The sequence below is a fragment of the Acyrthosiphon pisum genome, chromosome A2 (assembly GCF_005508785.2).
Source record: "Acyrthosiphon pisum isolate AL4f chromosome A2, pea_aphid_22Mar2018_4r6ur, whole genome shotgun sequence".
Classification (NCBI taxonomy): domain Eukaryota; kingdom Metazoa; phylum Arthropoda; class Insecta; order Hemiptera; family Aphididae; genus Acyrthosiphon; species Acyrthosiphon pisum.
Window position 1 is genome coordinate 52,660,118 of NC_042495.1, and position 17,239 is coordinate 52,677,356.

Below are 17,239 nucleotides of genomic sequence, written 5' to 3' on the forward strand. Positions count from 1 at the left end.
TTTTGTTGTAATAAAAACCGAATGACAGTAGATACTTGAAAATTCTACTGAATTTCTATATTAGCATTTTCTATACACGATAAAATTTTGAAAATAATTTCACTCTTTTTGAGCTGTTTACGGACATTGTCAGTTTTCAATTTTTTTAGTTTTATTTTCTATAAATATCAATAAAATTGTATTTGTTGGGTAAAAAACGTTAAAATTTAATGCAAGGTTTCTGATATATTGTTACAATAGCAGTTGAAATATATTCAAAATACATATGCACAATTTTTTTTTATAAGCATTTGAAGTTGAAATTTTGACAAAATTTATCAAATTTAAAATTGAATAATTATTTTGTAGTTAAAAATTCATAAAATGTTCAACTTTTATACCTAAGAATTGAAAATTAAAAACAAGATTCCACGTAGGTAAGTAGTTAATTCTGAAACCAAAAAATCTAAAAAATACATGAGCACAGTTTATTTTTATAGTCATTTTAAGTTCAAATTTGGACGAAATTACATGTTAAAAAACCTAGAATAACTATTTTAGTTATTTTGTTGTGATTGTATAATATTACTCGTGGGTACTTGAAACTTCTAAAGTATACTATTATATATCTATGATAGTATCACGGTTTGTTGTTGATGTATACCGCGTTATAAGTACCTACCTAATGGATATTGTGATATTCCTGTGTATATTATAGGCAAATTTTTTTTAAATACCATAGATATAAGTATACAATATGTCTTGTACCTAGACCGACATACCGTCTCTGCTCAGAATCGTTTTTCTTATACAATGATATTAAATCATAGAATTCAAATTTAATACCATCCATTATACAGTGGCCCACTTGTAACCTACTATACAGCATAGCGACATCCACTTGCCCACCTTTTTTAAATTTATATTTACAATGTATGTCAATTAATTATTATCGGATTCGACGTGTTATCAAACAAAATACCGAATTTCCAAATCTAATCCAATAACTAATAAGTAATAATCAAACTAATCAATAAATTTCGATGAACATTTTACGGAAACTTTTAAAAATAAAAATAAAACTATGACATAAGCCAAGGGGGGGGGGGGGGGGGTCCGGACCTGGGGTCCACTAATATATGGTATATGGTTGGGTACGTAGAAGGGGCTTTAGTTATTATGCACAAAGTGATCGATTGGAATCTTTGAATTCTGTTTAAATTTAACATTTTAGCTGCATCCCATATCTGGAATACTTATTTGAAATTAACAATTTTGTCAAAATCGCGAATATATTTTATGGTAATTAGCTGACAGAATATCTCCACTCGGAATTGTTTTATGTATGCAGTGACGTAGCCAGGATTATGAAATAGTGGGGGGGGGGGGGGGTTAGGTATTGATTAAAATCAAGTTTTTTACAGTTTTCGTACCTATATAAATAAATTTAGAGTTCAGGACTTCTTGACTTGTTGCGCTAAAAATTATCGAAATATGCAGTCAAAATTCTCAAAATATGCTTAAATATATGTACTATATAGCAATATTTTTAATTTTTATATTATTTTTAAAAAATCATAATTCATAAAACATATTGCAATTTAGGTAATAAAAAAATAAAAAATAAGTAGGTATATAAACCTGATAAATAAATAAATAAGTAAATAAATAGCAACTTAATTTTTAAAAATACTGGCATGGAATACTAGGTTAATAAATAAGTATAATAACAAATAACGTGATATGCGAACACCGTGATAAACGACAACGTACCTATATCTACTGATGTTTATTTTTTCGTAGGTACAATCTACAATTATAGTTTAAACACAGTTTTGTCACAAAGAGACTTATGAAATCTTACATATGCGAATATAGGTCCAACTGTAGTCAAGCTCCACCAACAACTTTAACTGCCCTCCGCCCCTCCCGAACATTAATTACTTGATTTTTTCAAGCTCATTAAATTTTATAATTCTATGGTATTAGGCTTCGGCCTCCCCAAATCTCAAAGTTATCGCCTATTTTTATCTAACCAAACATAATATTTTTTAAGATATTTTTCAATGTTATCCAAATATAATTTTTCCCGAAAATTGTATGTACCCACATTTAAGTTAAAAAATACACAAATATGCAAATTCAAACTTTGTATTTAATTTCGCCATTTCATAAGACAAATTTATAACTTGTAAAAAGTCCCGAACCCTATAAACACTATATTTATTAGGAGGGAAATGTCAATGGGAGGGATTAAATACCCAAACCCCCCCTGGCTACGCCACTGTATGTATGCAATGATTTATAAATGTATTTAAATTGAATACATCTATTATAGTTAGGTACCTTCTCAATAATGACATTCGATTCCTACTGAACAGCAGAATGGTTACCTACCTACTTTTCCCATTTTTTTTTTAGTTATAATGACTTAATGATGTTGTGTCAGCATTATTTTTTATAGATGCATACCTAAAAATACTCAATCAAAACTAAATATTTGTACAATTATATTTGGATGAAAATCTCTTGGATCCAATATTACATATTATTAATAATAAAAAAAATAATAATAATAATATAATGAAAAAATTCAATCAAAAGATATCCATTTTAATTTTTAATATGCATGAATTATACCAATAGAAAAGATTGCTGTACATAACATCACAATATGTATATGTTCAAATAGGATTTTTTTATAAGAGGAAATAAAATTGAATACCTACTTAACTTTATTAGTTTAGTAGTAAAATAATTGTTTCTTGTATATTGTTTCTAATTGGATTAAGAAATTTGTTTATGGTTATTTAATATGTCATAGACTCTTTGTGTGCGAAAAATAAATAAAAATCAAGGTGTATCATCTAAGTTAGATGATCTAACCCACAAGTGAATATTACATTATTAATTAAATATAATTAAATCAAATTAACGTACAATTATACGAAATACTTATACCCACAGACTACAGTTGAACAGTATACACTAGGGTAATGAAAGTGAATAGTCTTTTGTATAGTGTATTAAATAAATGATGACCTGGGAGCAACAACAAGACATCTCCAATAAAAACAATTTTTCTGTTGGTACTTGGTAGATAAAATGTAATTGCCTTTGTGCGGAAAACATCATATTTTTTTATAGGCCCCGCTAAAAGAGTTATGCCCCTGGCCCCGTACATTTTAGGTACGGCCCTGGTACCATTATTACTTATTTATGATAATATGTTTAATTTACTAGATTATTTATTTCAATGTGTTAATAACACTTTAGATTATACATTTAACATTATTATTCGGGCGTACGGTAATAGGTACATAGGTACGTATAATAAAATTATAGTAGGTAATGAATATAGGTGATTAAAAGTAGATGACAACGTTTAAGTTTAATAGCATTTATGAACCACATCAAATATGTATTGTTAGAAAGAATAACACATAAATTGACATAAAAAAATATATAGGTAGATAACTAAATATTTGGATTATGGGTCATTTGTAATAAATGTACTCATACTTCATAGACCATAATATCGATCTAAATGTAAATAACACTAAACCTTCACATATACCTACGTCGTATTGAATAGTTGTACTGTATTAACTGGTATAAACCTAAATCAAAATACCTATACGTTATCAATAATTTATGAAAAAAGATACACAGGTAGACAGGTACTTTGTTAGCATTTAACCATTATTGTTCTTACATACCTACCTAATAATTTAAAATTTTAATAGTTTAAGTATAATATTATTTGGATATATTTTGGTCTGCAGTGGGGGATATAATAGTCATTTAATTGGAAATGCCGACAAGACCCCGGATGTATTTTGTACACGTAAATTACAGCGATAAGTTTTAGATGAGACACGTTTCATATTATTTCCCCATTATCATTTAAATTACAAGTCGTCCACTAATTTTGGTATCCTAAGTTTAAAAATGACAGAGTAGGATTTGTTTAATCGTAATAATATGTTCTTTTAACTTTAAGTGTCAATTATTTTTTGAATACTATAACAATATAACTAATACACATTTAGTCGAGACCGCAAACTTGTTTAAATGCCATCAAAACAGTTTGCTGTATCTCCTTATGCTTTAGGAAATTAATGAACCAATTATTTATCTATGTACAGACGTACAGTCTCCTGAATATTTATAAGTAGAGGTAGGCAACTTCCAAATGTATTTCAGTTTATTGCTAACTAATAATATAGGTAGTTGAATATAATATAATGCTTATGTAGCATTTAATTCTATGTAATAAATTTGATCAAAACACAAATAATATCTATATCTGTGTATGCAATAATATTCTTGGCAGTGTCGGCCTGGCCCAGACAGCTAGGAGGCGATCGCCTCCGAGGCCCCGACCCGTATTTTTCAAGAAATAAATGAAATTATTTACCAAAATGGACCTATTATATACAGTGTTCGGACTTATCTAGATACATTTATCTAGATAATTATTTGTTCATCTTTTATCTTATCTAGATAAATAGTTACAAGGTAGGTATCTAAACGTTCATCTTAGATAATTTTTCTACTTATCTAAATAAATTCATCTAGATACATTTTTTATTGATAAATATCACGAAATTGTACCAAATTTTTAAATATATATACAGATTCTCAAACAAAGTTTATGGTTCATAAATAATTTAATTATTTTTATTTATATCATTATAATTATTATTATGTTCCTAGTGCCCAACTAAAATATACTAAAATTTATAACCATTTAAAAAATAATTGTATCTTTTTTTTATCTAGATAAAAAAGTATTTATCTTTATCTTTATCTAGATAAATATGAGTTAAGTTATCTTTTATCTCTATCTAGATACATTTGAGTTGCATTATCTTTATCTTTATCTAGATAAAAAAATACTTATCTAATCTGAACATTGATTATATATAGCCCAGTGGTATGCGTTTGGATCCACTAAATACTTTTATAATAATAGTATAATATACATTTTATTATTTTAAATTTGAATGACACTAAAATCATAATATCTTAGTTCGTGGTAATAATACAATTATATGATAATTTTGGAATCTATGATTATGTTGAAATACGTTCTGTGATATTTTATCGATGTTATATTACTATATATATGTATATAGTATATATATGTATATATATTATGTGATAAATATCTATAAAACTCTTAGACTTTGTGTATATATATAATATATTACAGGTTCAAGATGGTTGATAAATACGTTTATACGATATAGATAATTATTAATTTATTATCTATTTCTTAATGACTATAGTTAGTACAGAGGTTGCTTATAGGTAGATAATTTATGATAGATCCTTAATGTAGGTATATCTGGTGAGCACTTACCTTATTTTATGGCTGGTAGGTAGGTAACTATAATTAGTTGTTGTGAGTGGTGTTATACGACACATTATATACTGAATAGGAGTCTATACGCGAAAATGGTATAAAATTACATAGGAACTATTTACATAAAATGCATAGTTATAATAATTACTTCGATATAATTAGTGAACACGTTCTCGTAATGACAAAAAAAACTTGGCTCAGCAATAACATTTACCTTTGAACAAACAAAAAATACCACCATCAAACCGTATATCAATATACTGGTGTACCTATATTATAATATATTTATATTAATAACTGGTATGAAACAAAATATACGATAATTATTGTTTCCATGAGATCACATATGTTATAAAACCAACTCATTATTTTAATTGAAAAATAATAATAAAAATATATAGAAGGTATCACACTCCTATATATATGGTAGGTGTTGAGAGCACTTCGTCATTGAAGAAGTCACTGTAGTGTGTTAAATTTGAATTCAATGATAAATCATTGTAAACGAATATCAACGAATATACCGTAGATGTCTACTTTAAATTTTCAAAGAAAGTTTATACAAACAGTTTTCATATAAGATAAAATTCTACATGATAACATTTTCATTGACTCTTTTTGAACTATTTGTATTTTATAGGCATGAGAAATTTTCGATTTTTTTTTTTTTTTTGATTTTTCTTAATAAATAATTTTTTACTTTGTAAAAAAGACTGAAAATGTAATTTAAATTTTGTCATAAATTGTTATGGGTAATAGTAATTCAAAAATACTATAGATAGTTACGATTTTTTTTAAAAAACAATTTAAGTTTAAATTTTGACAAAATTCATCAGAATCACGATGGTTTGCAAATAAATTAGTAGATACAAATGTTCAATTTTTATATCTAAGGATTGAAAACTTAAAGCAAGGTTTCTCATAACTCATAAGTATTTCATACTGTAGGTAACCAAAAAATTAAAAAATATATAAACATACCTAATCAACGGTTTTTGTTAGTAATAATATTTAAAAATATTATTTATGGATAGGTACATGAAATTTTTAAAGTATATTACAATTTTACTATACGCTTAGTGATATTTTCAAATTACATAAATTAGTTTTAAGCTACTACCTATTTATACCATGATAACTTGTATTCTCACTGGTGGTATTGACTCAAAAGATAATAACAATAATTATAATTTATTATAATGTATACACTATTATACCCAGTGTTTTAAAAAATACTTTTTAAAAGTATTTAAATACCACTTAAATACTATAAATAGTAAAGTATTTGGGTAATAGAAAGTATTTCATAAATATAATAAATATTAAATACTATAATTATAATATTTGAATTTTGAACAGCTTTATGTTACGAATTAATAATGCGCGGGAATTAGTAAATAAATTATACACAAGATCGCGCTAGATCTCGCCACAGCGTAAGAAGGTCAGTGCTTCATTTATCACGTTCGTAATACTGTGGTAGATACTAGATACCAATACCAAATACTTCAGAGGCACTGTCTATGTACTTAATTATTGTACATTTGTACTTAGTAGATAGCTACTGAAAAAATATTGATAATGTCATAAGTTTAATGTTTATTATTTATATTTTTTGACACCCTACTGTTCGGGCTTATGCCAATGCAATGTTCGTGCTTGCAAATTAATATCTCAAAAATAATTGATTTCGAAGATCGTAGGCTGCAGTAAGTACTGAAAATAAGTACTGTGAATATCATTACTAAAAGGACATATTATATAAAGACTTAAAAACGCCTCATCAAAACCAAAGGTAAGCAATGTCCTTCAATACTTATTACTTTTAAGTTTTAACCATAGGCGCAAATAGGAGGGGGGCTTTAGGGGCTAAGCCCCCTAAAATGTCCATAGCCCTCCCAAACATTTCCTACATTTTGTTTTAAGCTTATTCAATATTATCAAAGTAAGGCCCTATAGCCCCCCCCCCAAATCTCAAACGCTATTTGCGCCTATGCTTTTAACATTGCAATATCTAGTATAATAATTCAAGATGTCATAGACAATAGTATTGATGTATAATATAATATTTAGACAAATCATGAGAAATAAAAAAGACCTTCACATAGCGAGGTGTCTCGGTGATTTAAATAGTATGACAGAAATACCAGATAAATTAAAGAATTTGGATGTAATATCGTACGTATGAACTAATAATTAAAAACAAACATTAAATGTAACATTAATAATAATTTTTACAGGCTAAATAAAAAAGCTGAATTGTTATTTGAAAAAGCCATGACTGCAAATAATGAAAATGATGAAGAAGTTGTATATATTTATTTAATGAAATATTGTCAAATTCTACAAGTTATGAAAAAAACTTTTACAAATGATAAAACTTATATTGATCTTATGTACAAAGATAATTTTAAAAAAGCTTTAAAAATGCTGACTTATATTAAAGAAAGTTTGGAAAGAAGGTAAGTTTTTCTGTTGTTAATTTTAAATGCAATTGTGAAAATTCAAGTTTAAAAAAAAAAGGTGGACAAGGGGTACCACTCTCCCATACAGTAAATGTCGATGTTGTTATGGATGTGTTATATTTGAATTCAATAATAAATGATTGTATTCAAAAAATTATCCTGTGAGGAGACATTGTGTCAGCCTAACATACTTGTAATAATCAAATTTAATAGTTAAAAAAAATATTAATGAAAATCTCATGGCTATAAATAGCATGACTTTCCGGTAAACTTTTTCTTTTTGATAGTGGTAGAAAAACTTGTTGGGGACCTTCTATTAAAATTTCTTATGTTAGCTATGAAAAGAAAACTTTTTATAAATTTCTAACTGAAAAATAATTCAAAATTATAAAAATTACTCATGACTATAAAAGCTCAAAAAGAGTCAAAAATGTTTGAACATTTTTAACACTTAGGTAGTAAAGTGTCTAGGGTTAATCGTTTTTGAATAACAACCTAATATAAAAAATTGATAGATGAAAATTCATTAACTTACCGATGAAAATCCAATATCGTAAAATTTTTTTGATAAAACATTTATAACATTTTGCCACTTTTTATGACAAATTTTAACCCATTAACGCCGTGCGTTGCCATATGGCAACATAGATTTTTCACAATCATTTTTAAGATATAACATATTATGTTTTCAACAAAATGTTGGTTAAAATTATAAATAAAAAAATTCCGGCGCTAATGGGTTAATGTTAGGTTTATTCATTAGATTTTTCATAATTTTTCTTTCTTTTTATCTATATGTAATATATATATAACTAGCCTGGCAACCAATAATTATTATTATAATAGCTTCAAAACCCATGGCAACCATTTATGAGCGAAAATTTCCTTTGAAAATCTCAAAACCCCTGTTTGAGCACCTCCCGGGGTTAGTACTCTCCCTTTTTAAATTAACCTATCTTCTGAGGTCTAATCTATCTATATATATATATATACAAGTAGCTGATCCCGTGCACTTTGTTGCCCATTAAAAATGCCAACTCTATATGAATAATATGGTTTACATATTAGTATATTACCATGGCAACCATTTATATACAAAAAATTCTATTGGAAATCTCAAAATAATATATAAATGGTTGCCATAGTAATATGGACACAGACAGACAGACATACATTAATTTATATACATATACATAATATGGATATATAATCAAACATGTCCTGACTGCCTGACTGATAAACATAGAGCCTAATCTATAGTATCTATAATATTATTATGTACTCAAATTAAATTTTCTGAAATATTTTTTCCTATAAACGTTTTAAATTCTAGAATCGAATATTCTAATGAACGTAAACATCATTCTAAAACGATATATTTTAGGTATTATATTATATTTCCAATAGGAATTTTTTTAATATTAATTAATTTTATTATTTATCTAGGTACTTATTACATAATTATTTAAAAATAAAACATTCATATTCAAAAATTGTTGACACTTCTGATCTTAATGTCAATGCATAAATACTAAAAATAAAATTAAAGTTTTTTATAAGTAAATTTATAGTAGAGTAGACCCTGCTAGCATTAAAGTCTAGCATAAGCTATGTGAAAAATATCCTGGTCGTCTCAAAACAATATTTTTTAAATATAATAAGTTATGGAATCTAATTAGGTATGTTAGCCATTAAACCTAATTAAAATTTATGTTAATTAAATAAATATATTTAAGTGTTTAATTATTTATAAGCTAATGATAGTATTATTTCAGGTATAATGAAAAAACAAAAGAAGAAGATAATAATAAATTAAATAAACGTTCTAGTCAAAACAGAAAACGTTTTGAGGAAAAGTTAAATTTTGAGTTTGAAAGTACAATAACTAATAAAAACTTATTATATCTGTTGGACAATACAGATAAAAAAAAGATTTGTTTGCTTGATACAAGACCATCAGATATCTTTAATAATAATAAAATTATTTCTTGTGATGTAATTAACATACCAAAAGAAAACTTAGTTCTAGGGTAAAAATACATCATTAACTCCATTATAATGTAAAGTACATTATATTAATGAAAAATAATTATAATTTTTAGTTTAACACCTGCAATTTTAACAACCAAATTAGAAGATCAATTTAAAGAAATATGGACGAATAGACACAATTATAATTATATTGTTATATTAGATCAAGGGACAGAAGATATAGATGATGATCAAAGATTGCTTAATCTCAAAAATGCCTTACTTAAATGGGATCCAACTTGTGACAATAGCAAAAAAGTAAAGTTTCTCAGAGGAGGTTATGAAGATTTTAATCACTTATGTCCATGGAAAACTACCCAAAATATTATATTAAAATCAAATAAAGATGTTGAACCTCTTTCGGATATAGAATTAGATCCAGAACCTGAATATGAAGAACTTGAAAGTAATGAATATTAATGATTATTATTTTAACTAAACTTAATATTTTTTTATTATTATTAGATAAGCAGATTCAATATCCATCTTTAGGCACTGTACAGAATGATTTGGCCAGATTAAAATTTAATTCAACTTTTCATAATGGTTTAACAACAGATATAAAATCAAAATTGGATCATAGAGACAATTATTCCAGTGAAGAAGATATAGATTCTCAGGAATTAACCCATACCCCAATTAACAAACCACAATTACCCATTTTTGATAGATCTACAAAGGTATTAACTATCAAGATAATTAATTAAAAATAAAATACCTAGATTAAATCAACTAATTTAAACATGTATTTTATACTTTGCAGCCACATGTTAAAATTAATCAATTTATGAACCCAGAAATCATTAAACCATTGTATACAAATAATGACGAATTAGATGACGAAAATAATGAAGTATTGAAATCTATAAAATAAATTTAAGAATATGATTAATAAATTATTTTAACTACTATTTGTTTCTATAGTTACCAAATAATATTGAACAACTAGAAAATAGAAGATTATCACTAGAAAATAACTTTTTGGAAAATGTCGATTCTTTTGTACGCGAATATAAAAATCAAGTATTATCATTAATATTGTATTTTTAGTTTAAATGTTATCTTATTTGTATAATACTATTTATTTATTTTTAGGACACAGATTTGAATTCAATTCCACGAGTAGACCGTTCTACCAAACCATCAGATGATCTATTAATAGTTTCTAGAACAAAAATCATTGTAAGATAATTTTTTTATATTATGTTTAATCTATTGTAGTCAAAATAACTTGAATATATAGGGTAATTATTTTAAAGTATGGCACTCATTATTGTAATACTCAGATTTTCTCAAACTGTGGATAGACTAATGGAATAAATAAAAAAATATTTTTAGGATTATTTTTAAATTATAAGTCATTGGGTAGTAACTCTGCTCTAACCAATGGAACAATGATAATATATCCTCGGGACCGTCATTTTACTCAAATACCTACATTAAAAATGGTTTTTATGTTTCATTGATTCATCATTTTGAATAGTCTTGTATTTAATGGTAAAAGACTTACAGCTAGACTTACAGCTCAAAATCCTTTGATGATATCAATTATTGCTTAAGAATTCTTTTTATTATAGAATTTTTTAGGTTTTTGTACCTAATTTGATATATATATTTTTTTTTTGGCAGAATGAATATTTTTAACAAAATGTACTTTCATAATATACTTTTTTAAATATTGAATATTTAAATTAAAGTTGTGTGTTTGTATCTAATTATTTAAAGTTAAAACAAGATGTGTTATGCTTCAAAATATTTTTAATTATAAATGTATGTTGTCAAAAAAAATTTTTTATCAAATATATAATTTAAAAGATAATATACTATATTTCAAATGTTATTAAGATAATTTTATAATTAGTGTTCTATTTTAAAATAATCACCCATCATAGCAATATTTATACTATGATGTTCAATATGTACTATGAATACTTCTTAAATTACAAATTTGGTACAGCTGCAGTATTTTTTATTTTGCTGTCAATTTTTTTTTTTTTTTTATTAGAAATAAATTAGTAATTTTGATTTGGTTATATTCATAGTCTTGGCTTCTTCAACGATATCGATATTATGAACTTTTTTCCACAGATATCTTTACTAATACTATATTGATATTTGTGCTTTTTTCGGACATTGTTATCGCAATCAAAATTAATTTTTAATTACTGGCCATTGGGTATTTGAGTTACCGCTTACCAGATGATTTAACGCCAAAGAACTTGTATAATTTATTTTAAAAACAATTTGTTTGACTTATCAATAATTCAGAATAATAATACCTAAATTTTTTTTCAATATTGTGATTAAATATCGCACTAAACCAAACGATATTGATATTCCAAAATATATCTTTTAATGAAATTGATGTCTCATTAAAATATTGAACTTTTTTGTACCTACTAAGTTAAGTCAGTTTGAGGTAAATGTGTAAGTAGGTCAATCAAAGTTTTTGTCTTTCAAATAAAACAAGTTCACACTGCTACTGGTTCAAAGTTATAATTTCCAACAATTATAATTGCATCATATTCATTTTTAAATTTTTTGTTTCTTGACATTTTAGGGAGGAGATGGATTACGAGGATTACAAAATTTAGGAAACACATGTTATATGAATTCAATACTGCAATGTTTAAGTAGCACTGAAGATCTTGTAAAATACTTCATAAACATTTATAGTAATTTCACAAATTATAAAAGTAGAACAAAAGGTTTAGTAGCCAAAGAATTTAGTAATGTCATTAAAAACTTGTGGTCACAATCTGGTAGGGGGTTTCAGAGTCAACAATTTAAGGTTAGTAAATTTATTAAATTTCACAACATATAATTTATATGTAAATTAAAAGATATATTTATATTACATAAATTGTTTTATTTATAATATAAGTATTAAGTTTGCATAAATTAAAATTAAAAAATGTGCTTACATATATATCAAAATAATCATTTAAAAAAAAATTAGGATACAATTGGAGAATATAAAGATATGTTCAAACATTATGATCAACAAGACTCTCATGAGTTTTTAACCATTCTCTTGGATTGGCTTCACGATGATTTAAATCAAGTAAAATATTATCACATAAACCATTATTGGCTTATAATTTATATTATCTTTATTTTTAGCCGGAGGACAATAGGGTTATTTTAGGTGCTTCAAAAGAAACAGGCGAAGAAGATTGGGGAAATTGGACTAAAGCAAACAATTCTATTATCCAACAACTTTTTTATGGTCAACAAAAATCAACAGTTTCTTGTGATACATGTTTTGAAAAGTCTGTTACTTTTGAACCATTTTTAAGTCTTAGTCTACCATTGCCATCTGAGGGTAACAAATGTACTCTTTCAGTAAGTTACTTTTGCTTTTTATATTGTTTAAATATAAGTATCAATATTGTCAGTATACCAGTTTTTTTCAACATTTCCCTGACTTAAAGACTCACGCCTTGCCACTGTAATTAATGATTATCATTTAATAAATAAAGAATTATGCATCTTAATTTATTTTATCATAGTGATTTATGTAATTTTTACATGATTATTCTTAGTATTTATAATTATACTTAACATTTTATCTACTATAAGTTTTAAAATACCTGAATAACATAGCGTTAGAAAATCTATTTTGATAAAAATTTAAAATATAAAGTAATTATTACATAGCTATTTTAATTAAACATTTAAAAATTCAATTTATTTTTCAAATAGTTTGTTAAAAGTAAAATTACTTTCTTCTTATCAATTTAATTTAGAAAATCTAGCATATTAAATTTTAAAATATGTGCTGTAATAAAAACCGTAGTTTTTATAAATATTTAAAGTTATTATTATGTTTAAATAATTGTAATGAATTGTGATTATAAAAAAAACATTATTATAGAAACCCTAAACATAATAATATGATATCAGTCAGTTCACAAGTTGAATTTGTACTAACGCAAATTGGCGTCATAAGGATCAATCAGCAATGTGTTTGACGCCATTTTGCATCCAATATATATTTAAAATAAATAGTTTATTATTTCCTTCGGGTGGGTGAATGTTATTTTATTATTATTTAACGTAGATCAAACGCATGTTTTAAATATAAACACGTCGTTACAAGCAGTTTCTTTAATTTGTTTTTAGAAGACTTGATTTTTCTGTTATCATATGCACTGGGTAAAAACGGCAAAAAAACATACGCAGTCAAGTGATAAGCTTACACAACTTATCATATTTTCAAATAGCTATGGACAGAACACAAATCTTTTAAAGAAAAAAATGATTTCATAAAATTTGACCAACTCCCATTAAATAATTAAGATAAACATAAAATGATATTTATACAACTATAAATTAGCAAATAGCTCAAAAATGATTAATTTCTGCAATTAAATTGACTGAAATTATTTTACTCCAAGACATTCCAACAAGATTTTATTAAGACTCCTAGTCCCTGTAAATAGTTAATTTAAATTTATAATTAAATACAATTAATATACCTACAAACTATTTTGTGTTTAAAATACACAAAAATTAATAATCATTTAAATATTTAAAGTAAAATTATGATTATAGCTAGTAAAAATAAAAATATAATATAATATAATGTTTTAGGATTGCCTTCAGTTGTACTTGAATGGTGAATCAATATGTGGTTGGCATTGTCCAAAATGTAAACGAAACAGAGATGCTACAAAAAAATTAGACATAATGAGACTTCCTCCATACTTAATCATACATTTGAAAAGGTATTTTATTGGTTTTTTATGTTTTTAATTCAATTATACTGATTATTTAATTATTTAGATTTTCAAGCAATGGTTACAAAAAAAATTCAAATGTTGAATTCCCCAAAATGAATCTTGATATGTCAAATTTTATTAATGGTTTAGAACACCGTAATTGGAAGTACTATTTATATGGTGTATCAAATCATTCTGGATCACTTGATGGTGGGCATTACACAGCTAGTTGCTTTAAAAATTCAATAAACAAGTAATCATATAGTTTTAAAGATTTTAAATTAAAATTAAATATTTTTGACATGCTCTAATGCACTATCTATGTGTTTTTTTTTACAGATGGTATAAGTTTGATGACGTCCGGGTGTACGAAATTGATTCTTCAACAATTTGTTCTCCGGAAGCTTATATTTTATTTTATCGTCGGAAAAATTAATTTTTTTAATTCATAAAACTAACATGTATGTATAGTATTATTTGCGTTTTGTACACAAAGAAATATTTTATTACAATGTATAATTATTTTTGTTATTAGATGTTGATTTGTTGATATATCAAACTACCTACACTAAATTATTTATTTATAAATATCTTATATTTTTTTACAATTTGTATACAACAATTTTAGTCAATATTAACCTATGTCCTACGCTTTTTTTTTTTGACAATCCGTTAAAAAATAATTGAGTTCTAAATAATAAACTAGTAAAATAATAGTTAAAAAATATATAATATACATTATCTTTGTTCGCGCCAAAAATCCTAACATATCCAATTTCATAATTTTTATACACTTAAAATATAATAATTATTTGGTACTTATTAATTTTTCTATATATCTATACAACTATACAAGTAATACAAATTATTTTCATTATCGTTCAGTGGCTCACCACTAATAACTATTATAATTTGTAGTACATAGATATCTACTAAAATTCAAGCTGGGAACATAATATCAACTTTGTTACGAAAATGTAATGTCTCTAATCCCTATTAATATATAGTAATGTAAACAACAATAAATAGCCAAAAATCATGTGACCTTGAAATAAAAATAAGTTATTATTATTAATAGCAGTATTAGTAGTAGTATGGACGTGTAGTAGTAGTAATAATAATAATAATAACAATAATACTTGTTAAAGCCAATTATAATATCCTCTCAGCTGTATGTTTAGAATTTGATTAAGGGAGGAATTGATCACCACCCTTTAAAGTTTCCTTTACTTTCCTACTATATTATGCTGTATGTGGCAGTGGTCTTCCAACTTTTATGTTCGTTGAGCCCTTATATTAAGAAAGTTCTACGAAGCCCCAAAAATTTGGAATGCTCATAAAATATACATCTCATGAATGATTGCTTAGGTACCCATTGATTTGTTTCTTTATAATATAAAATCGTAAACGATAATTCGATAAAAGCAATATAATCTTTCGACTACCAAACAAAGTATGCAGGTTATCTAGTTATTAATAAAGGCTGGGCATTAACAGGTTAATAAGTTAGAAGTTAAGTTAATTTTAACTTATTAACTTAACTTACTAGTTTGGTGTTCTAATAACTTAACTTTAATTTAACTTATTTACCTCCTTTTGAACTTAAAATCAACAAATATTATTTTCCCAATTAAGTTAATTTTGAATATTCCTATTATCCAGAAAAATATTTTATTTATTACATACAGTTTATATTCGCCATTCAATTAATAGTTATTAGTTATTAGTTATAAGTTCTCAGAATATAGAAATATTATCAGAATAGGGTGTGTGTGTTACCAGTACGCGCGCGGGAAGTGAAACTTCTTTTGAATGGTACACGTGAGTGAGTGAAAAAGAAAGAAAGGCATGGATAGACTGGGGTAATGAGGATAATAAAGAAAAAAAGAAACAATGTTAATTATATTTTTTAGATTTTTTTTTTGATTTTTTTATTCTAATGATTGTTTGTAAGTCTGAATATTTTATATTGTTATTATTTATTTTATCATGTAAGTTGAATTAATATTATAATATTATAATTTTTTATTCGTTTCTATGGTGATAAACAAAACGTTAGAAAATAAAATCTCATTTTGAGCGTTTTTTCGTGATTTTTCGGTGATTTTTCCCATGGCATTAAATAACTATTGAGAAAATCGGAAAATGACCTCTGTAAAGTACCATCTTGATCCAATTTGTTAAAAGATAAGGTACTATATGTTGAAATCGAAGCACTCCTTCTGGTAGAAATTTTATATACAGGATAAAAAGAAAATGTCCGTGTTCGCGTTCGTACGGCCGCCCGTTCGCTTTTTTTTTCCTCACTACCATGCGTAAAGAAGTTTAACTTCAAAAAAAAATAAGATATATTTACAAAGAACTTCGTATTTATATTTAAATATAAAAACTAATAATATATTGTAATAATAAGTTACTTATACATTTAATATATGGATAACATTAGTCACCCGTATGAAGACATCGATGATCGATGCCACTAATTATATTCAAAATCGGATAATCATTAGAATTATAGATATTCACTTATTTTATTAAATATTACCTCATAAATGCATTTTTTATTAGATATTCATATTAACTTAACTTATTAATTATTAATTAATTTAAACTAAATTGATGTATCAAAAATGTCTACTAACTTAACTTTTAATTTAATTGAAAAAAAA

General features: G+C 25.4%; 2 protein-coding genes across 4 annotated transcripts in view; one reads left to right on the forward strand and one right to left on the reverse strand.

Moving 5' to 3' along the window:
• The window catches only part of LOC115034021, a 147,675-nt gene extending 141,763 nt beyond the window's left edge, over positions 1–5,912 (reverse strand). The window contains exon 1 of the mRNA XM_029489037.1: positions 5,348–5,912. Coding sequence (XP_029344897.1) covers positions 5,348–5,412 — 65 coding nt within the window. The 5' untranslated portion in view covers positions 5,413–5,912. The remainder of the gene's footprint in view (positions 1–5,347) is intronic.
• A 944-nt stretch (positions 5,913–6,856) lies between these two features.
• Positions 6,857–15,212, forward strand: LOC100573970 (ubiquitin carboxyl-terminal hydrolase 8). Of its 3 annotated transcripts, XM_029489414.1 has the most exons (16): positions 6,857–7,145; positions 7,424–7,528; positions 7,591–7,812; positions 9,591–9,845; positions 9,918–10,252; positions 10,312–10,526; positions 10,610–10,699; positions 10,771–10,869; positions 10,942–11,028; positions 12,407–12,637; positions 12,806–12,910; positions 12,970–13,191; positions 14,443–14,576; positions 14,635–14,823; positions 14,910–15,031; positions 15,106–15,212. In XM_029489414.1, exons 2-15 carry the CDS (start codon positions 7,431–7,433, stop codon positions 15,004–15,006), a joined length of 2,379 nt encoding a protein of 792 aa, XP_029345274.1. In that variant the 5' UTR covers positions 6,857–7,145; positions 7,424–7,430; the 3' UTR covers positions 15,007–15,031; positions 15,106–15,212. The 3 variants fall into 3 exon arrangements, with proteins under 3 accessions (XP_029345274.1, XP_003243820.1, XP_008181992.1); XM_003243772.4 differs by having other exon boundaries at positions 14,910–15,212; XM_008183770.3 differs by having other exon boundaries at positions 10,771–10,848; positions 14,910–15,212.
• Positions 15,213–17,239: the final 2,027 nt, after the last annotated feature.